The sequence below is a fragment of the Lichenostomus cassidix genome, chromosome 10 (genome assembly GCF_008360975.1).
Source record: "Lichenostomus cassidix isolate B80296 chromosome 10, HeHo_3.0, whole genome shotgun sequence".
Taxonomy (NCBI): Eukaryota; Metazoa; Chordata; class Aves; order Passeriformes; family Meliphagidae; genus Lichenostomus; species Lichenostomus cassidix.
Genome location: NC_139491.1, coordinates 1,341,719 through 1,364,569, shown reverse-complemented (window position 1 = coordinate 1,364,569; position 22,851 = coordinate 1,341,719). Strand labels below are relative to the sequence as shown.

At 43.8% G+C, this 22,851-nt stretch overlaps 1 protein-coding gene across 1 annotated transcript in view; it reads left to right on the top strand.

Annotated features, from left to right (window-relative positions):
• The window catches only part of IQCH (IQ motif containing H), a 62,117-nt gene extending 40,635 nt beyond the window's left edge, over positions 1–21,482 (top strand). The window contains exons 17-23 of the mRNA XM_085070249.1: positions 6,088–6,208; positions 7,162–7,448; positions 12,761–12,928; positions 15,063–15,188; positions 15,723–15,784; positions 18,087–18,195; positions 19,478–21,482. Of these exons, the coding sequence (XP_084926375.1) occupies positions 6,088–6,208; positions 7,162–7,448; positions 12,761–12,928; positions 15,063–15,188; positions 15,723–15,784; positions 18,087–18,195; positions 19,478–19,579 (975 nt within the window). The 3' untranslated portion in view covers positions 19,580–21,482. The remainder of the gene's footprint in view (positions 1–6,087; positions 6,209–7,161; positions 7,449–12,760; positions 12,929–15,062; positions 15,189–15,722; positions 15,785–18,086; positions 18,196–19,477) is intronic.
• Positions 21,483–22,851: the final 1,369 nt, after the last annotated feature.

Genomic DNA, 22,851 nt, shown 5'->3' with positions numbered 1-22,851 from the left:
TCATCCCTGAACCACAACCACGGGCTCTGCAAGCTGTTGGGCTGTGTGTCCTATTGATTTAATATGCTCCTAATCAGTACATAAAGCTATAGGCCCGCAGTGTTAATTTTTCATATGCTTACAAAGTACCCTTTGATTTTCTGTCACGCGTTAATTACAGCGTTTTGCCATTAAATAGGAAGCTTTGTGTAAACTAATTACTAGGTAATCATTGTCTACCGCCAGCGTGCTGTTCCTACCTTTTATTTTATTCTGAAAATGCACAGATCTCGCAGTCTGGAACCACTATACCTTCCAGCCATTAGCTCTCACTAATTCATAGCATTATTGTGGTAAGATTGTAGGAGTTGTAATTGTTGTGGTATCAGTGCTGTTAATTACCGGAGTAAACAGTTGAAATGGTGCCAAGGTCTATTGTACAAGGCAGAGGAAAAGGAGGTTTAAATGTTACTTCCACCATCTGGGGACTGGAGGAGAGGCAAATGCTAGAAAACAGCAGTGAGGCAATATCAGAACTTCAGCTCCAGGGTTTGAGGCCATATGGATCCAGAATATTTTGAATCAATTGAATTTAAGTGCCAGTTTGTGGCAATAACAGTGGGGAAGGAGAGGATAAAGCAAGAGCACTAAAGAAATCTGAAATGCCTTAATGTCGGTGCAGCCAATAAAATGCCTGCTTGGATTATTTTAAAAATGTTTGTTTTGCTAAAATCCAAAAAGTAACACATAGGCAACTCTGGGAATAAAAGGAGTTTAAGTGTGTGTTGTTTGTGAAACACAATGCAGGTTTTGTCTGACAATTCCCGTAGCATTACAGCAATTTCCATAAAATTCCTGGGAAGTGACTGTGGGGTTTGTTTATGATGTTTTTTTTTCTCTCTGAAACCACTTTTTTGGAATTCATTAGAATCCTTTCTTTAGAGATAGAAGCCAGAAAAGAGGGCAAGTCCCAAAATTTATAGAGACTGAAATAGAGCAAACTCAATTAATTGGGAAAATAATTTTAATCTGAGGGCATCAGAATTGTTTGTGCATTTGCAGAGATCTCATTAAAATACAGGAAAATGCATTCAAATATTCCTGATCTCGTTTTGTATGAGGATGAACATCCCAATATCCTGAATTTATGAATGCTTCATTTGAAATAAATATCTGATTATCGTTTTGAAGAGAGATTTTTGAAGAGGGTGGCAATTATGTTTTCTCTGCTCTGAAGGAAGATATGGGGAACCTTGAGCATGCAGGCTGCACCTTGCAAAAGACACACTTCGGAATATTTATTTGGATTAGAAAGCAAACTAATTAATAGAATTATCCTAATCTCAAATTAACATTCAGTGCATAAACACTCCGAGTTCTTTGAGGAGTTCACAGCACTCTGAAGATCCTTTTCCTGGCTGATTTTTGGCAGCACAGATTCGATCCTTGATTTCCCTGCATAGATTGTTTTCCGAGCAGGAATCTGGCAGCAGATTGCCGCTGCCAGCTCAGGAGTGTTTGCAGGAAATAGGAAGGATCTCTCTTCCTAAACAATCCTGCTTTATTTATTTTTTATTGGTCTGTTAGCAGATGTTGAAGTAGTTCAGGGCACAATGTAAACATGTGCTTTTCAATGGATGCTAAATAGGAAAGTGCACAATGAAAGGAGCGATGGGGAGGCGCTTTGGACCAGGGCACAGGGGGGTTTGGGGGGTTTTTTGTGTGCCTTGTGTGTCTGGGGTTGAATTTAGAATTAAAAGAAGTGCTTGATCTTTCAATATTGAAGCCCTCAGCGTGCTCAGCGCTCGGCCAGAGAGCCCTGGCCCCATGTGGTGTGAAAAAAGGAGCAGCACTTGAAGTGCTGCGAACTTGAAAGGGACCTGAGCTCCTTGTGCTGCCAGGGCCGGGCAGGCTGCTCTCTGGGGCTCTAATGAAGCGTGCCAGATGTGCCTCAACCCCACAAAAAACCCCGCAAAAAGCCCCTCGAGTGGGAACAATCCCAATCCGTGTCCTGATCCCGGGAAGCACCGAGGGATGAGCGCGGCGAGCGCAGAATTCCGTGTTTTCAGCACCCCCTTTAATGCCAGTGGCAGCCCCGTTTGCCAGGCAGCCGAAATGGCCCATTAGCTATCAGGGAAAATTGTCTTTGCTCCTTTCAGCAGATGGAGCAAATATTTTACAAAGCAATTTTACATAGGAAAAACATTTGTGAGGAGGCGGTAATGACGGCTGTTTGCCATGATGGGACCTGAGCTCGGAACATGCTTTCCCAGCTCGGGGAAGGCAGAATTGGCACTTCTTCATTTTAAAATTTGCAGTTAACGGCGGAAAGCCCAGGCTTTAAATCAGGTGGCAAACTTTAAGTGGATACAGGGTGCTCAGCGTGTGGCTTCCAAAACCATTCCCAGCTTTATAGACCTCACCAGTTGTTCTGTTCTCTGTGGTACTTTGTGGCTCTGGCCAGGGTGGACCTTCCTGAATTAGGAAAAAAAAGCATCCAATCGGTTTAATTTGCAAAATAGGAAATAATGGCTGTTATTTGGACATTCAGGCTGCAGTCCCTGGCTTCTCCCATGGTTGTTGGTGTCACTGAGAACATCAGAATAAGCTGGGCTGGACCAATTCCCATGCAGGCAGCTGGAATAAGTTATCCCAGCTCCACTGATCACAAGAGAAAGGATGTACTTACAAATGGTAGGAATTGTCATCATGCCATCCAAGTGGCATAAATTGCCACAGCTTCATTGACTGCAGCAGAGTCGTGGCAGTTTGTATTGCTCAGGAGCTCTCTGCTGATTTTATTCCTCTCTGGCCCACTCAGCTTTACTTATTTGGAGTTACTTTCTCCACTCTATTTGCTTGCAAGGTCTAAATAACTTCCATTCCATTTGATTTTTAGCTAAAAAGCCCTGGGTCTTTCTCATGCACTCTGCTCTGCAACTTCTTCCTGTCCCCAGGTCTTTCTTCCTATTTCTATTTCTTCTTCCTATTTATTTACTTCTCTTCTCAACAGGCTTCCCTTTGCTGCCTGATCTGTCTCCAGCAGCTTTCCTACCACTGCCTTCAACATCTGCCACATTTGGTCTTAATTTTTTGCTGCAACTGCCTAAGAAAACCTTTCAAAATTCATCTTGCAGAAGGGTGAGAAAATATTTTTCATTTAGTGGGGGAAAGCTGTATGTTTGTGGGGTTTTTTTGGTGGGGTTTTTTTTTTTTTTTGTGCTTGTTCATGTTATAAAAAGGTGCAAACCTTGCAATTGGGATAGATGTAAAGCTTTCTACATGATGTAAACAGTATTTGGTCTGCTCATTTTTACTGCTGCTGAGAAACATCAGCTGAAAGATTTGAACAAATGCTCCCAGTTTCTGTTGAGCCTGTGATCCTGGATTGTTTTGGGGCCACATCAAGAGAGAAAACATGGGTAGGCTCTGCTGGAGATACTGTCCAATTTAAATGAAATTAGCCAGCTGAGCACTGATCCTTTTAAAAGGTTTGCCTTCATGAGTGAATGTTGGATCTGGGCTTGAATTTGCCTACTAAAACTCCCTATAATCAGGATTATTGCCTTCTTAGAGCTTACAGTTGCAAAAAACTCCTCCCACTAAAATTCCAGGTGCTGATCCTTGAAGAGTGCTTGCCTGACTCCCTCCTGTGAACACCCTGGTTATCCAGGCATTGTTAAAGCACTGACACCTTGGGCTGCAGCTCACAGGGAAGTTTGTCAGATTTTCTTGGATGGATTTTTTGTATAAAATCCTCTTCTTTTTTTGGGTTTGGTGCTCATGTCCTTCACAGTCACAGTGCTGAGGGTGCCAGAGAAGCTGTGGCTGTCCCTGTAAGTGTCCAAGGCCAGGCTGGATAGGGTTTGGAGCAATCTGGGATAGTGGAATGTGGAATGGAATGGGATGAGCTTTAAGGTTCCTCCCAACCCAAACCATCCCAGGATTCTGTGATTTATTATCCTAAGGGAGCCTTAGGTGTGCAAGAAGAAAATTCCAAAGGCAGAGAAAAAGTCCCTTGGAAGTTCTGCCTGATTTTGCACCCAGTTTGGGGAAGTTTCTTCCACAGCCATGTGTGATCCTCAACTCTGTCAGAAAGGAGATCCAGCTTGGAATTGTGGCACTGGAAAGTTGTGTCCCAGGTCACACACTCACAGTTTCATTTTTACTGACACAACCTAGGGCACAGAACTCCCAAATGCCTCCACCTCCAGCAGAGATTCCTGGGGGGTTTTTTGGTTTGTTTTTTTTCCCCTGTGATTTATCAAAAGCTTTCAGGCAGCCTCTGCACACCTCTTGCTTTTATATTTCTGTTTCAATTGCACAATGCCCAAAATCAGCAGGTCCCTGGTATGTGGCTGGGAGTGCCAGAGGTGTTGCTGGATGCACTGCCAGCTGGGAACTGATTTGTGGGGCAGCAGTTCCAACCCATCCATCACAGCTCACATCCTCTCTCCAAAGCCACCATTATCTTCATGAACCACCTCAGCTTGTGCCTTGTTGGCTCAGCAATAATTCAGCACAGATACAAAACCCACACAAGGCCAATGGCTGTTTGCTCACTGCTCTGCTGTTCCAGTCAGCTGAGCCATCCAAAACCAAAATTCCTCCTCACAGATCCCAAGGAAATGAGGAGAGTAAGACCTGAATTGTGTAAATTCTGAGTTTGGGTCTCATGTTTTACATGCTCCTTTGTTTCTCCATAAGGTTGTGCTGCTTAGTGTATTGATCTACTGACTAAAACCATTTTTAACCCTTTTTTGTGATATTTTTAAAGTCAACCACATACTTGTCTTGTTATTACATGATAGGAGCTCACATAGCCCAGATCAGCATCACACTGTAAATACCTCAATATTTTTAAGGCATTTTTCACCCTCAGTTCCATGTGGCTGCCCCTGGATCCCTGGCAGTGTCCCAGGCCAGGCTGGACAGGCTTGGAGCAGCCTGGGACAGTGGAAGGTGTCCCTGCCATGGCAGGGGTGGCACTGGATGAACTTTGAGGTCCTTTCCAACCCAAACCATCCAGAGAAATCCTAATAATTTCCCCATCCTTCTCATTCTGGTGGGTGAATCACAGTAAAGTGATCTTGAATTTGCATTTTTGGTTACTTCACACTGTGTGACAAAACCCATCTCAACCTCACCGCTCTGCAAAAACAGCTTTCATTTTTTATTTGCTACTCTCAGCTGTCAACCACGAGGTTTCATCATGTTCCTCCAGAGCCTGAGCCAAAGTGCTTGTGGCTGAGGACATGGGCAGGATGGGAGGAGGGATGGTCATCTGCTGCAGCACAGGGTGCTGGGGAGGGAGGATGTAAAACAGAGGCAAAGAGCCCCAGGGGAGCAGGGAAGGCTGGGGAAGCAGCAAGAGAAGGAGCCTGAAGCAATCCAGTCAGGGTCCTTGCACTTTATATGCTTCTGTTCTTCTGGGACTTGGGGGAGCAGTAAAAGCAGTGCAGTTACTTGCTGTATTTAATGGGGCTGGGCTGTGTGTGTGATAATAAAGAATTTAAAACTAGGGAAAAAAGCTGCTTTAGCTGTGCAATGACTAATCAAATTCCACCAAAGACACAGGCACTTGGGAATTTGTTGCAGATATTTTACAGATTTAAAAGGATATCTCCTGCTTTAGAAATGCTTTTGCTTGATTATTCCTATTTTTTTTTTTCCTAACTAAAGGGTATTTGGGTTGATATAAGAGCATTTAACGTAGAACCAGTAAAACTATTGCTGGCATATGTGACTATTTCAATATGCTGCTTCAAAATACAAGCAATGTACAAGTTATTGACTGCTGGTATTGATCCCAAAGCAGTTACCAAGTACTTGGCATTTTCAGATGCCAGATCCAATTATTGATATAAATTATAATGCAAGAGATGCTGTGCTGAGGGGGGGATTGGCTTCCAGAGAAGGACAGTTTGCAGGAGGAGGGAAGAGGAGCAAGTAGAAAAATTAAAAAAGGCTTCCTGACTGTGGGTAAACAGTAACCACATTTTTTTTTTTTTTTTTAGCCTGTTGGAGGCCTGGTTTTTAATCACCCCACAAGCAGTTTTCATTTCTGTAGTAAAATTGCTTGTGGTTCTATTTAATTTGTTTCTGCAGGAGCTAGCTTTGGTGAAGATCTCCCAGGAGCTGCCGGGCCTTTTAGCACAGCACGTACAGCCAGTCAATGAGAAACGATTCCCTACATGGGAAAAATTCCTCCAAACATTTCTTACTCAAGGTAAATAAGACTGCAAAGTCGCTGGGAAGTGTTATAAGGAGTAATTATGCCATATTGTCTGCCATATTCTTGTTAGTCTTGGGCCCATTTAAATATTTATCTCCTTTTATTTCTCCATTATGCTTCAAATGTTCATTTACCAATGAATTATAGGCCACTGTTCTATCACTCATTTGTCCCATCCAAGCTATATTAATCCTGGATTCTGAATCCATAAGCACCAACTCCTAAATCCTTGGGTGCTGCACCAAAGGCTGTCACATTTGGGAAAAGGCTTTAGGGAATTCCAGCATGTGAGCTGCCTGTAGGTAAATGTGAAAATATTTCATATATTTCTTTATGTAAGAGAGAAGGATGAATCAAAGCTTTGAACGTATTTTTTTCTTTTTCAATAATGCCACTTAACACACCTAGTACCAATTTTATTAGACAGTGGTTTATCCCAACAAATTGGGTTATGGCATTACATGCAATGAGAAGGCAAATCCAGAATGCCAAGCAGTTCTCTGGGTGATTTTCCTGTGGGGAAAAAAAATTGTTATTTCCACACCAAGTTCCTCCTGTGGATGAATGCCCCAGGCAGACTCTTATCCATGACTATGGATGGATGGATGGATGGATGGATGGATGGGACTCTCCAAGATGAGCTCAGAGCAGGAGTTACCCTCCCCCAATCCCAACATTGCATTCCCAGCTCTTCCAGGCCTGGTGTTCATCTGGATTCACTCCTCCAACCCAGAGGCTGTTTCTCCAGTCAGCTGTGGGATTTACCCAGTTTGGAAGTGGGACTGGAAATGAAACTCCTTTCTCCTCCAAGACATCCACAGTTCTGCCTCTGCTGCTCCCCTTCCACTGCTTTATTTGCTGTATCTCCAAAGCCTCCTGCTGTGCCTCTGAAGGGCAGCACTAGTGGATTTGATTCCAGGCTGGACAGACAATTACCTTTTTTCCAGGTGGAGCCATCGAAGCTTTCCCACTCTCAGCCAGTGTCACCAACCTGACGGTGGATCTGCTGATCGAGCCAACAGGGGAGGTGACAATGGTGGCATCTGGAGACCAGCTCCACGCTGAGGGACCCCTCAGATCTTCTGGCACCACCATCCCACAGCGTTCCGTGGATCCAGAGCTTCTGAAAGCTCTCTGCTGGAGGATTGGGGAGGCCTGTAAATCCAAAGGAGTGCTTGGCTACTTCTCCGTGGACTTTGTGGCTTTCAGCCATCCCCGGACCAGGGAGCAGCAGGTGAGTGGGGCAGCTTTGTCACCTCACACTGAAACCAAGAAATGCCAGCTTTCCTTCAAAACTCCCAAAAATATCAGGAGAAAGGTTTGCCCTTTGGAACAAGCTGTATTTCCAGGCTGTGGGAGCATAATGTAGAGCTGATGCATCTCCTGATATTGTTTTCTTCGGGAATCTTCAGTGAGGACCCCCAGTGTTTGACATGTGTTTGACTGTGTAAAGGAACATCCCTGGATTTTAAGGCTGTGGGGAACAGGGGAATTTTCAGGTTTTTGGGAACTGATCCACTGCAGGGTGGCTGTGGTGAATCAGACAATCAGAATAAGCATAGAAACCTGGACTGGTTTGGGTGGGAAGAGACCCCAAAGCCCCTCCTGGAGTGGCAGGGACACCTTCCTCTATCCCAGGCTGCTCCCAGCTCTGTCCAGCCTGGCCTTGGACATTCCAGTGACCCAGGGGCAGCCACAGCTTCTCTGGGCACCCTGTGCCAAGGCTTCCCCAGCCTCACAGTAGTTTGTTAGCTCTGGAATTCAGATCCCAGTTCTGTCTGACTCCCAGAATGAATGCACACAGGCATTGTAATCAGAACTCTGGATAAGCCATACTGGACAAGTTCCATGGAAAGTTGCTTTAAAAAGATTAAGGGATGACATTCTCACCCACGGAAGTCCATGGGAGTTTTGCCAATTGTTTCACTCAAGCCAGGATTTCACTGAAATGCAGGAATGCTTCCTGGATTATTAAGGTTGTGACATTTCCTGGCACAAACAAGGGCATATTAAATCATTTAGTGATTCCTGTGACCTCTTAGAATTCCTGTCTGTTCCGTCTTGGTTTTATTCCCTTGTTTCCAGGTGATTTTACCTTAATATTTCCTATGTTTGGCAGCATGTCCCACAGTTTTAACATTATTTAAGCACAGGTTTTTAAATTTAACTGGATGTAGAGGCAATTAATGAGGCCATCTGTCTTGGGAGAGAGAGATCACACAAAGGCTTGTGTTCCTGAAAGCACCGTTTTCTTGGCAAACAAGAAATCCTATTAGACCCTTGGAACATTTGCTCCCTCATTTCACTAGTGTCCACTTCAGTGCAGTAGATGGAAGGCTCAGATGCATTTCCTGGAAGTACAGGACACTCAGGAATTCTTTCCAAGTGTATTTTTACAGAAAATAGTGATTTTTGGAGCGCTGGGAGCAAAGGGATAAGGATAAGGGATGGATAAGGAATAATGTGTTGTCGCCCAGAGCTCAGTGGGAGGACAGAGCCTTGGCTGCCACGAGCCCCTGGCTGTGAGATCCAAGTGGCTGGGAAAGCTGGGATTTCACACAATTCCCTCTGTGCCTCAGGAATCTGGCTCCAGCTCAGTTAAAGGCCCCTTGTTCCTGAGGGCAAGGGAGATGGAGATGCTGTTTTCAGTGTCTTGGGGAAGAAAAGAGGAAGAATTTGGTGCAGAATCTGGACTGAATCACTTCTGGTCCCCACTTGATTTTCCAAGATAATCATTCAAGGCACAGCCTTGTCCCCTCAGAGTGAAATCCTGCCCAGTGCTGACTGTCAGATCCCAGCTGGGAGCTGCACCCAAATGAATCCCCTGAATTGAGTGGGAATGTGAAAATACATTAACTTCCTTAGATCCACAGCTCTGTGGATGGATAATTCAGAGAATCAGGATCCTAAGCCACCTTTCCCATGGCTCTGATGGCTTTTGCACAACCCCAACCCTTCCCAGCAGTGAGGGAACGTTGGATAAACTGCTGGCTTGGACACTAACCATCTCCCACTCTATATCCAGCAGGAGGGAGGAGTTTAGAGCCCTAAAAGTGAATTTTTTGGGTGAGCCCAGCCCATCCCAGCAGCTGCCACGAGATGGCAGCCGGATGAGAGCTGCCGGCGCCGCCGGAATCAATTCTCGTGCAAATTTTAAAAGTCATAAAAGACTCTTTCCGACGCCCCAGTTGCATTAATATTTTACTAATTGACATTTTTACAGTACCATCCAAGCACTTCTTTAAAAATAGCAAGGGTGCTCTTTACAATAACGCCGACGTCGATACCAGCGGCAGATAAAACAGTTAAATGGGAGAAAGTGAAGCTGTAATTTAGTAACTCTTTAAGAATTTATGTTTCCTTCCCTCCTCAAGTTTACGTTTTAAAGCTGAAGCGTTTTTTATGGAAGCTGTAAAGAATTCCAGCGTCATTCTGACTTTATTCACTTGAGATGTCTTTACCACGAAGCAGCAGCTCTGAAGCTGTGAGTGCCAAAGGAGAATCTCCTGGAAGCACATAATTCCTGGGATAAACAGCCAGCAAGTCTTGCAGGATGTATTTCTAACTCTTTTTTTGCCCACTGGTGGGATTCTGGAGAGTCCTAATCTGTGCTCTGCTTAGCTTGATCTAAAACCAGCCTCAAGTCTAAAATCTTAACTCTACCTTCTGCCTTTGAACTTTGAAAATCAAATATCACTTCCAGGCTGTTCTGTTCCAGTTTGAATTCTGAACAAAAATCTTGAAAATCCCCAAATTTCAGGTGAAAACTCCTTGTGTTCTGCTGATTTTCCATGCAATCCCTATTTGATTTGATAGCTCCAGTCATAAATATGCACAATTGCATCTGTGCCCTTGTTGTATATCCTCAGAAAATGAGGATGGGCTCAGTAATAGATATTTGTTTATCTCTAGGATTGTAGAATTCTTTCCTTAAACTTCACCTGTGCACAAGCATCTCCTAAAAGCTCCTGATTTTTTGGGGAAGATGATGATTTATGTGCTCAAACTGCTTTTCCAGGCCCTGTGTTCTCCCATTTCTGTAGTGCACAAAGGGGATTTAAAGGGCACTTCTGGATTGCCATGGCAAAAGGGAATCCCCTGCTAGGATAAAGCTGGAAAATCTTGTGCCATCTGATCTTTCTTCCTTCCTCCCCACGTTGGGGATGTTCTGGGACACATCCAGGGCAGGAAGGGACATGGATGGCCACAAGGTTCTCTGAGTCCTGAGCCAGGAAAACAATCCTTGGGGGTGATCCCAGCTGGCACTGAGAAGTGACCATTTGGCTGCTCTGAGTTCCAACAGGGGTGGTTCAGCCCCAGGCTCAGGGATGGAAGGAGGTGGACAGGTGGCTTCCAGCCATGTTTGCCTTCCTCCTCCTCCTCCTCCTCCCCCTCCTCCTCCTCCTCCTCTTCACACCTTACATTGGAAAATGTAAAATAGACAGTGACTTTACCTGAGTGGAGCAAGAAGCTTAAGGAGGTTTTGGAGCTCTGCTTTGTTACAGACAGGGGAGGGGATGGACACCTTCCTTCATCCCTCCTACAGAGCCAAACTTTTAATTTTGTAGACAACAGAATAAAGTAGTTGGTCTGAGATGATAAAACCATGTCCAAAACCAAGTGAATCCCCTTTGGAAGCAAACAGAAACGCCTTAAACCAGGATTCTGTTGATCTCCTGATTCCCAGTACAAACCTTGCTCTGCTAAAAGCATTTTCTCCTCTTCCCCTCCTCTCCCAGCCCCTTTTTGGGCAAGCTGGAGTCATTCCCTGGAGCAGGGGATCCAGGAGAGCTGCTGTCCTTCCCACAGCAGCTCCTGGGAATGTGCCAGCGGGCACTGGAGCCAGGCTGGCATGCTGGGGCTTTGTTTAGGTGATGTGAAATGGATCACACGAGTAATTAATGGGTTTTTCTCGACATCTGAAGTGAAAACAATGTCACTTGCACGTGTTTTAATTGGAGTCACTGACAAGGTGGGATTTGGTGAGTAACTCCTGCACAATGTGTGTGCCTGGTGGGGTTTGTGTGAATCCCTGTGAGGGTGCAATGGATTTATCTGCTGCTAATGGCTGCTTTTTTAATGCTTTATCTGCTGTTAAATCCTCAACCCGTTCCCTGCATTTTGCCAGGACACCTCTCTGGTACTCACTTCACCTGCAGGGATGGCTTTGCTTACCTTTTTTATGGTTTTCCTTCAGTCCAGCTTGCCTCCTGCAGCTCTGTGCTCAGCAGAGCTTCCAGGTGTGGATTTTAAGGTTAGGTGTAATATCAGGGTTTGCAAACAATTCACTTGGAGCAGTGACCAGCCCTCAGATATCCAAGATTTTCAGCCTCCCTGGTTCCCTGATGCAGCCCTGCCACCTCTTTGTGAGCACGAAGTTTTAACTGAGAGTTTCAACTGAGAGTAAAACCCAGATCACACAAGATCTACAACATATTGACACAGATTTGTTGATAATATTTATCAAAATTAATGTAACACTCCTAGAATATGAATAGTTTATAATTATTATTTGGCTCATTGAAAAGGTTAGTACATACTGGAAAAGTACAAATGGACAGCAAAGTTCTTCCTGTCTTGCAGAAGTGATGATAAACAATAAATTATTAAAGAAAATTAAGTAGTATAATTGGGGAACATTCCCCTATTACTAAGTAAAACCAGCCATTAGCATCCAATTTGCATTTTAGACCGTGCAGCAGGAAATATTTAAGTTGACAAATAGGATATTTAATACAGCAACAGATACTTGGCAGTTAGATATTAACAACTGTTACTGGGGAGATTTATTCCCCATTATACAGAGGGCATTACTGTGTGCATATGATTCTGAAATTAACTCCAGTTCTCCAAGAGGCCTTGGCTGCTTGACCCCTTAATATCCTTATAATGACTCCATTTACCATTCCAGGGCTTAGGCAAGTTGTTCACTGGGAGATTTGTTTTCAGGGGTCCACAGTAGGGCAGATATGGGTGTGTGGGAACATTGCTCACTGGAACAGCAGGCACAGGGATGTTTTAAGTGGGAAAAACTCCTGGGAAAACCAAGCTCTGGTTATTGGGGTGGAGGAGCCTTGCAGAAGCAACCCATGGTGCTTCCTTCAGCCTCATGAGTCCTGCCTGAAAAATGATTGCTGAAGTTACAGAAAAGTTCTGGTTGTTCCTGTGTGGAAGTGGTTTGTGGAGTCACAGAATTGTGGGATGGTTTGGGTGGGAAGGAACCTTAAAGCTCATCCAGTGCCACCCCTGCCATGGCAGGGACACCTCCCACTGTCCCAGGCTGCTCCAAGCTCTGTCCAGCCTGGCCTGGGACACTTCCAGGGACTACAGCTTCTCTGGGCACTCTGTGCCAGGGCCTCAAACCCTCCCAGGAGGATTCCTTCCTCACATCTTCATCACTGCCAACACTGCTGCAGCCCCAGGAAGCCAAAAGCAGGAATGCCAACACACAGGACAGTAAAGGCAGAGCTGTTCCTTCACAATTGCTGAATTTCACTCTTCTTTTTCTTTTTAATTTATTTGAATGTCCCTCTTTCTTTTGATTAGGTGTGGGCAACAGACCTTGACCTTTGCTACAGTGACCAGCTGGCCCTGACTCAGCTCCTGTTGTACATGACAGATGGAAATCTGGATTGTGGCTCCAGCCCCCTGCAAGGACCTCCTGGACCCAAGGAAAGCAAAAACCAATGGATTCAGCACGAGGGGACAAAACCTGTAAGCAGAGATGTGCTCCCAAATAAAATCATTCATGTAACTACCAATGAATTCATCTGTTCTGGAGGAGCTGAATCTGCTCCTTTCAGGGTTTGAACTGCTCCTCTTGGGTTTTACAAGGCTCATAAAGTCCTGGGGTGACATCACACTGGAAGTTCAAGTGGAACAATCCAATCCCTGGCAGTGTCCCAGGCCAGGTTGGACAGGGCTTGGAGCAGCCTGGGATAGTGGAAGGTGTCCCTGCCCTGGCAGGGGTGGCACTGCATGAGATTTAAGGTCCTTTCCACCCCAAACATTCTAGAAAACAGGAAGAAAGGTCTTTAGAAAAGTCAGCATAAGAAATGGATGTCTCTGTGAACATCCACATATGGATAGAAAACAAAGGCTGTTTGCTGTATTTGGACAGAAGAGTCACAACTCCCTTTTTTTTCAGACATAGAAGAGGGAATGTATCACCATTCCAAAAATGTCATGGAGCTGTAATTTAGAGGTTAACGAGCTCTTGATCCATTGTTCTCGTCAAGCAACCACTTTTAGTTGGAGAGAAGTAAATTAGATCTGATTAGTCCCAGTAGTCCAAGTCTTAGAAATGAAAAGTAACCAAGTAGCAAATTTTTTTTTAAATTAAAATTCTATCAGAATTAACATAAATTGTCATTATATCCTTTATTTTTAATTCTTCCTGTATTTCTGAGATTTTTATCTCCTGAAGAGTTAACTACAAGACTGCAGTCTCCCAGGAAAAGAGAAAAAGAAACAAACCAAGAGACAAATGTTTTTACAGCACATGATCTGTAATGAATGATTAAGTAAAACACTTTGTGTAAAATTATGATGTTAATAATGATTCTGTCCCTTTTAATTTATTAGATATTCTCCATGCTGGTAGGGTTGATTTTGATGAAACGGAGCAGCCCTGGAGTTTGTGCAGGGATTTTATTTTTAGAACTCCTTCTTTGAAAGAACAAATTTCCTAGATACTGCTGCTCCTGTAATTATGTACAAAACCAATCACTCATTATAGTTAGGATACATTATCTTCTAGACAGATGAGGCTAAATAAGCAACACATTAATAATTCATCCTGCAGTTCATTATGCATGTGTATGCATGCTTTGTAGCTGAAATAAGCACCTCATCAACCTGATGCCAACCCTTAAACAATAGTTCTGTGTTATTGCAGCCACATTCAAGTTTACGCTTGTTAAACTGCTGCTTGGATTATTTTATCAAGCATTCATTTATTTGTGGTCCCCTACTGCAGAGAACAGATTTTGGAAGCTCCTTTTTTAAGTTAATGACTTGAGCAATGGGTGTTATTAATTCTCAGAATATTATAAACATGATTAATTTTCAGGCAGAGATGTATTAGATCAGGATTTCAGCTATGTCAACTTAAATGAGTCCATGTCAAAACAAATATCATTTTAGGGAAAATACTGTAAATTACATGCTTTGATGTGCAGTGTCCCTGCTCCCAGGGAACAGTCCAGCATTAAAAATAACACCAGGAAAGCCCTGATTTAGGAGAACAGCTCTGCTCAGAGCTCCTCAAGGCACCATCTCCGCCCTTCTGGCCTGAGCACTGGTCAGAGTTTAAACTCAATCCACCATCCAAGGGGCTGAGAGGGCAAGGTCAGATGGGATATTGGGAAGAAATCCTTCCCCATGAAGGATTCCATCCTGGGAATCTGTGATTCTAGAAAAGGCTTTTTGCCAGTGAACTCTGGAAGTGTGAAGCAAGACTCCATTTGGAGGAATTCCTGTTCCTCACAGGATCTGCTGGACCCAGACATCTCCACAAACTCCTGTATTATGGATCAGATCTACAGAATTGCTCTTTATAAACCACATTTGGATGTTTCCACAGCTCCAGTGGTCACTGAGCCCTGTGAGATCACTGAATCCCTGTCCAGCCTGGCCACACTCACAGGGCACCCTGGGCCAGGGCCTGACAGGGATATATATGCGATATTCCTTCCCAATATCCCATCCACCCCTGCCCTCTGGCAGTGGGAAGCCATTCCCTGCATCCTGCCCCTCCACCCCTTGTGAAAACATCAATAATTTCCCATTTAGCCATTGGGTTCTGATATAAAGTGGTATTTAAACAATGCTGGCTTGTTTTCTGCAGGCTGCCCCAAGGAGCCCACGCTGTGCTGTGGTCAGCAGTCAGCTGAGGCATTCCAGCCTCTCAGGGATCTCCTACAACCTTCTCCTCCACACCTGTAAAGCCCATGGGGTTGGATTTGACCTCCAGGTATGAAGGGGGAAGATGAGAAAATGCGATGTTGACTCTGCAGGATTTTTGTATGTAAATTCTAATATGGTAAAACCACTTAGAGCAATGTAAATCATCAATCATGGAATTGTAAGGGTTGGAAAAGACTTTTAGGATCATCCAACCATCAACCCACCACCCCCATGTTCACCACTGTGTCCCCAAGTGCCACATCCATGTATTTTTCTTTCCATTTAAGTGTGTGTAATACTTTCAGAGGTTAACCTGCTTCTTGATAAAATAACTGTGTAAGGAGATAATTTTTTTAGATGCTTTTGACCATCCCTTACTGCTTTGGAACTAAAATATTTGCTGTTGAATAGACTCTGCTGTATTTATTGTATTCTCTCCAATAAGTTAGAGCAATGATCTACTTACACTGAGCAATAATTCCTTACACTCAGTCCCAAACCAGCCCTTCTTATAGATGGCTATGTACTTACTGTAACACATTTCTTACAATTACCACCATTTTAGGAATAAATAAAGCAACTTGATCTTTTGATTTAACAGGAAAAACAGGGGACAGTGTTTGTACTGTATGAAGACCAGAAGAGACACATCCTGGGAATGATGTAAGTGTGGACTGTCCCTTCCCAGGGTGACAACCAGCTGGGGACACCCTGGGTGTGCAGGGAGTGACACTGGAGCAGCTCTGCCAAAGCCAGGGAGGGAATGAACAACCTGAACCTCCTGCTCACAGCAGTGCACTGACTTCTTCCAACATTGGCCCTTGGGAAAGTTTCAGGGAGGCTTTAAGCCTTTCAGTAGTAAAAGAAGGACAGGAAAGTGCTGAGCCCCAAAGTTGGTGGCACTGCAGGCTCAGGACCTGCTGGAATTGGCTTCAGGAGAGCTGGATTCCCTGTCAGGAGCAATCTCTCACATGGATTAGCACAGGCTTACTTTTTACAGGCAGCATTATTAAAAACCTGACTTACATGAGGCAAAGCAGGGTGAAGTTTAATGCCTTTTTTATATTGTTCTTCCCCAAGTTTCCTGCCAAAATAGGATGTAATAAGTGAGGAGCTGAAGCGTTCTGCTCTCAGCCTGCTCTGTATTCCTTGGATGCTGCAGCTATTTCATTAATGACCTGGATAACAAAACAGCTTCTTCAAGTGCTGGATGTGCCTGCAAGTGTTCTGGAGGGCAGGAATAGAATTCAAAATGATCTCCACAAATTGAAGGAACAATATGAGAAATAGAATTAGATTTGGTTGGAATCAGGTGCAAGAAATTACATTTAGAGAGCAGCAATGAATATGGGGAACAAGGAGGTTTTGGGAACAGGAGTTGTGAGTCAAACTGCCTGCAAGCCATACTGTCATGATCTTTTGGAAAAAGGTAAACTGTGTATTCTGGGAAATGTGGGAAGAAATCCTGCTGGTTCTGTGAGAGGGAAATGCACTGAAAGTGTTTAGAGTTCTAGAGAGCATGACTGACATGGAAAGACTTAGAGAGGAGGGGGAAGGCAGAAATGGATCTGTTAATGATCTCCAAGCACAGAAAAAGCCTCTGCAGGAAGGAAAAATCTGATTTCCACCTTTTTGATAGTAGGACAAGAAGAAAGGAACTTCCCTTGCAGCAAGAAGGATTCCTGTTGAGCCCAAGAAAGGTTTCTGATGGTGAGGGAAGTGAAGAACTAACGAGACTGTTCAGTGCAGTCGTCACTGAGGAACAGATTAGACAAACCTGGCTCAGGGTGGTGTCAGCAGCACTGATCCACCCCAGCCCTGGGAAGGGGCTAAATGCATCCTAAACAAATATCATCCCATGGTCCTGGGGCTGGGATTCCTTCAGCTTGCCCTGAGCTCCTGGGGATGAGGGCAGAGGGAGCAGCCAAGGGAGCCAGGTTGGGTTACAGCTGAGGGATTTCTGCTCTCACGGTGGAGGCAGCTCATGACTGAGCTCTAACATACATTTGAATGAAAACCACTGAAACAGAACCTGTAAAATATCTACAGGAGACATTTAAAAAGTGATTTTGGTTTCTGAAAGTCCTATAGACTGCTAAACCCTCCCAACAGCCCCTGCTGCTGGAAGGTGAGTTCTTTCCTTCCATGATCCCAACTGGGGAACCTTCCTGCCTCCTGTGCTCTCTTCCACCTCTCCAGGAGCTGATTCAGCTCAAGAAATCAGCAGAAATCTCTTTTATTGGACAGAACAACACCTCTTGCATCACCAGATCAAGTTATTAATACATTACCAAAATACTCTGAAATATCTTTGCCCTAAATCCTGATACCAGATTTGTCTGCCTTCAGATTTTCAGTGTAATTTCATAGTCTTAATTGGGAAATAATCTTCAAGATTGTAGCAGTTAGGACTTATAAAAGAACTGAAATACCTGAAACATCTCTGAGAATCATCCATTTTGTTCCATCAGAGATCTGTGGTCAATCCCAGTAAATGAGGTCCATTATTCCTCAGTGTAATTCCCTGCTCCATAAGGTGTGGAGAGTCTATGTGTACCAATGAAAAACCAAAGCCTCAAAAGCTGCAACAATCCAAGGAATGCTGATAACTGCTGAAATGTCTTTCCCAAATTTTAGGCTGAAGCAACAGTTTTTCCCAGCTAATGTAGGTGTTTCAAGTGTTCTGCTGTCTCAGTCAGCAGTAACCTTTTTACTTGGAGTAGCTGGAACCTCTCTGCTTACTTCTGCTAAGTTGATTAATAAAAATTATTTATTACACAAATCCTTTCTGTTGACAAGTTAAAATGGAGCCTCATCTTTCATATCTCCCTGAAGATTTTCACCTTGTGAGATTGAAAATCCTCATTAAATTCCATCACCAGGCAGGCACAAATGAGAGGGCGATTGTTTTTAAGCATGTGAAGGGAATCATTGGTAAACTCATTTGTTTGGATATCATTAACAGAACAATCGGAGAGGATCTCCAGGGGGTCCTCCTGACCTTTGCTCGCAATCTCTTCATCATCCATCAAGAAATATCAGCACCTAATATGCAAGGCGAGACCAATTTTAAGGTGAGGTGTTAATTAACTAACGATCCTGGTTAATTTCTGTACAAGGCCTGCAAATACCTCATGCTGGATCATAAACAAGTGCTAAACCATTCCTTTTTTATCACTGGCTGTGTGTGGTTTACAGTGTCTGGGTCAGTGTAGTCGGTCTCCCACGGAACCCGTTAGTTAAATTTAAGTTTGAAACTTTTTCTTTGAAAAGAGACATCCTCGAGCGTGAAATTATTTGTAATCTAATGCTCCTGAGTGTCCTTTGGAAGAGCAAAGGAGCTGTTGGCACTGCCTCACACAGTTCTGTCACAATTGCCTGCTTTATTTTAAAGGGACACCATCAAGGTAAGAATCCTAAATTAGAAACAAATTTCTCAGTTGATAATAGCCGCTTAGATTATTAACACTGATTTTTTTAAAGCAGGCAGCTGCCGAGTACTTCATCCATTCCCATCCCTCACCCCATCCATTTCCCAAGTGGATTTGGTTCCCAATTTTCTCTGCTTTTTGAATATCCCCATCCCTGGATGTTGTGGGGTGGAGAGAGGAAGGACAAAGCCCGGGGCTGCTCACCCCGGGGAGGTTTCCCCACCTTTCCCCCAGAGCTCCTCTGCGCCGACCTCGCTGCAAAAGGAGCCAGCCAAGCAATAATGAGTCCAACCCCGTGCCCTGGAACAAGCACTCCTCACAAAGCTGCTTTTTGATTCCACAGAATTGCTCAGCTCCCCACGGGGACTTCTCTTGCTGAGCTACATCACCTTTAACTTTGTAAAAACTTTCCAAGATCCTGTTTGTAAGTGTTTTGTGAAAGGTGAAGGGGAATGCTGTGTTAGATTTGTATCTCAAGTCGTGTCACATAATTTATATCGGATTCTTTCCCCTGACAAGCAGAGTGTGAAATGACAGATTTTTGGGGAAGACATAATTAAATTTCAACATGTTACAGAATAAACAACCAAAAAAAAATTCCGTTTTTCAATACGAAGGAATGAAAAGCAACCACTGAAGAAAAATATAAAAGAGAACTTTTCTTCATTGTGAGTTAACATATGTGAAATAAAACACCTGTTAGTTAATTAGGAGTACAAATTGTATTTTTATTTACCTGAGATTTGTACATATTTACTAATAATTCCCCCAAGTGTCCCCAAAGTAGCAGTAAATTTAATTGGTGCATCCTGTCCCGTGTAACCCTGTAACCTGTGCAAGGCAGGCTCTGCCAGCTGTGCACCCTGACTGCTGGATCCCATTATGATGCCCATTAAATAACTTGTATTCCTTGAATCTCTTACAGATGGCAATTCAAGATATTGAAGCAATTCTGGGAGTTACAGCAGAAAACAAACTGAAATTGGAAGAAGAGCAACCTTGGGAAGCAGATGCTGTGAAAGAATAGTTAACAGAAAATGTTTAAGTGCCTCATTCCTTATGCTTCTGGAAATGTTTCCTCATCTGTAAGAACAGGTTTGGTTTTCCTTGAGAGTTGATGTGTGAAGTAACATTAACTGAGACAGAACATCTCCATGATTCCTGGGTGTGGCATTTGAAAAGCAGAGGATCAGCCTAATGCTCTTCATGTTCCTCTTATCATTCCTGAAGTTCAGCATCTCGGTTCAAAATCTAATTAATGGGGTCATTCTGCCTTTGTCACTGACTCAGACCAGATCAGATCCACTGCAAAGAGCCCTGAGAGGCTGAATTCCCTCTCCAGCAGGTTGTGTTCTGAAATACAGGAAAGCAGCTCCACTGCTAGACCTGTTGGAGAGTGCAGAACCCACCAGGATGAGCAGAGGGATGGAGCAGCTCTGCTGGGAGCAAAGGTTGGGAGAGCTGAGGTTGTTCAGCCTGGAGAGGAGAAGCTTTTGGGGTGACCTCAGTGTGACCTTCCAGGACCTGAAGGGGCTACAGGAAGGATGGAGAGAGACTGTTCAGAAGGACCTGGAGTGCCAGGACAAGGGGGAACGGCTTCAGACTGAAGGAGATTAGGGTTAGTTTAGATCTTGGGGAAAAATTCTTCCCTGTGAGGCTGGGCAGGCCCTGGCACAGATTCCCAGAGAAGCTGTGGCTGCCCCTGGATCCCTGGCAGTGTCCAAGGCCAGGCTGGACAGGGCTTGGAGCAGCCTGGGACAGTGGAAGGTGTCCCTGCCATGGCAGGGGTGGCACTGGATGGGACTTAAGTTCCCTTCCCACCCAAACCATGCCATGGTTGTTCTGCCCATAAATGCCATTTTAAAATAAACACCATTTAATCAGCAATCCCAGCAGCCCATGTTCCTCTGCAGAACTGATTGTCTGTATTCTTACATTACAATTTCTATTATCTACTGACTTTTGCAGTTCTCCTGTGATCATTTTCAAATTATCAGAAAGAACATTAATAGCAATAATTCATCAATAGATTCTGTGAAGACCATTCAAATTCTACCTTCACTATGATTCCCAGAATTCCATGACTTTTGTAGGTCTGTCCATCTGTATTTTGGGTACTGGTGACTCTCTTGGTCACAATTGCTGTGCATTGTTACTAAAGGTAAACATTTTATTTGTAAAATTATCCATCAAATCTCTAATATCCCCACAGACAACACATTCTACATTTTACTGTGGAAGAGCACACCTTCTCCATTGAATGGAGACTATTATCCCAGAAATGGGAAATATCTTTGGGATTACTTCCCAAAAAGCTCAGGCAAAACCAGTTTTAACATGAGACCAAGCAGTCCAATGAAATCATCACCCAGTTTTTCCAATGCCAAATCTTTGATCCCTCAGCGTCAGACATTATGTTTTTGTGGAGCTTTTTTCTCTTCTGCTTTGGTCACAGAATTAATTAATTGCAGATGAGAACATTTGCATAAATGCTGATTCCTGCTTCAAATAAAAATCCAAAGGCGTATTTTAAATTCCTGGTTTTATTGCTGTCTCACCTCAATATAGTGTTGGATTTGGATATCCCAGAGCCCACAGATCTTTCCCCAAGGTGGAATTTTGCCAATGGCTGCACCTCAGCTGGTTTCCAAAGGGTTAAGGAAAAGGAAGCCTTGATCCAAGCCAGAACAACATAAGGTCTGAGAGGCTCATTAGTTCACTGGCACTTAATAGACTGCAGTGTCCTAGGAGGAAATGAAACCTGCACTTCCTTATGGCTTTGTTCTATCCTGACAAAAGAAAACTGTACCTGTTTTTTGCAGGAAACAAGTGACCTGAAAGTTCCTGTGGTGAGAGAGATTTCTCAGCATGTGCAAAGTGTGAAATGTATTTTTGAGGGGGAAAAATAAAGTTTTTAATTACTACTAACACTTCTGAGCCTTGAGCTGATGGAAGGATTGAAACTGCTTTGCAGTCTCTCACGTTCCGCTCCCATGCTGCTGGTGCCAAAAATGGAGGTTTTTGTAGCAATGCAGCAGATTTAGAATGAAATTATAATATTGTTAAAAACTCAGGAATCGAATTCCGTTCACACTACTGGATTATTTGTTCTCACTCATTAAAGGAGCAATAGAGTTGTTGAATTCTAGCTTGAATTTTAGGACGTGAGCTGGATGGGAAGAAAGGAGAACAAGTGTGAAGCAAAAGATGAAAGGTGGCCCAGGTGTGGCTTCTCATCAGAAACTGCCCCAAAAACTGCCAGCTTTGGGCAAAAGCTGGAGCTTCCTTCTCAGCTGCAAGGTGTGGAGGAATGGTCATGGAAGGAGCTGAGGGACAGTGGGTTTGGCATCAACTGCAGACAATGAAAATAAAGGATTTGTGCTCTCCATGAGTCCATGGAAATGGAGATGTTTGTTCAACTGGCAGCACTTTGTGGGTTCTGTTTCAGCACGAATTTATGTGTAGCACACTCCAGGTCATTCTCCTGGAAGCACTACCTGGAGCTGATGATGCTGGAAACTGGATCTCCTGTTTTAAGCAGTTGGGCTTAAAGCCCTGGATAAAAGAACATTCATTAATGTAATTAATGAAATATAACAGCAGAGTATCACTCTTAAGGTTCAATACTTTATTTCAGCCCTTTACCATATGACCAACAGATTCCAACTTTCTATCCTCAGCCACTGTTGCCACTAATAAAGAAAGATATTAAAGCTAAACTATGTGCTCTGTTAATTATAGGAAGGTGAACTTGGAGGGGAAATTTGTTGCTGGTGATTAATAATTACTTGTTCAGCACACATGTAGTACAGTAAATAAAAGGGCACATTGTGGGCCAGTAATTGATTAATTAGCACGTTCATACTGGATAGCTCAATGGTTTAAGATTGCTGAGTTTGAGATATTGCTTGCAATTATTGTAAGAAAAACTCTGTCTGCATTTCTCCATTTCCTGGGCAGTCTTCCCCCCAATAGAATGTTTAATGGTTCAAAACCTTAGCTTTTACTTAGAAAAATGGAATATGGGCTGTGATTTTAGAATATTTCTCTTTGAAGGGTCTGATAGTTGAAACAACGATTTTTAGGGAATTCCAAGTCAACCCAATGCAGCTGGACACACTTTCTCCAGAGCACAGTGCCATGGCCAGGCCTTCCTTGGACACCTGCAGGGATGGACACTGCAAACCTCCCTGGGCAGCTGCTGCCAATGCCTGACCACCCTTTCTGTGAGGAAACTCCTGCTCATGTCCAACCTGAACCTCCCCAGGCACAGGTTAAGACGATGTCCTCATCCTGTCC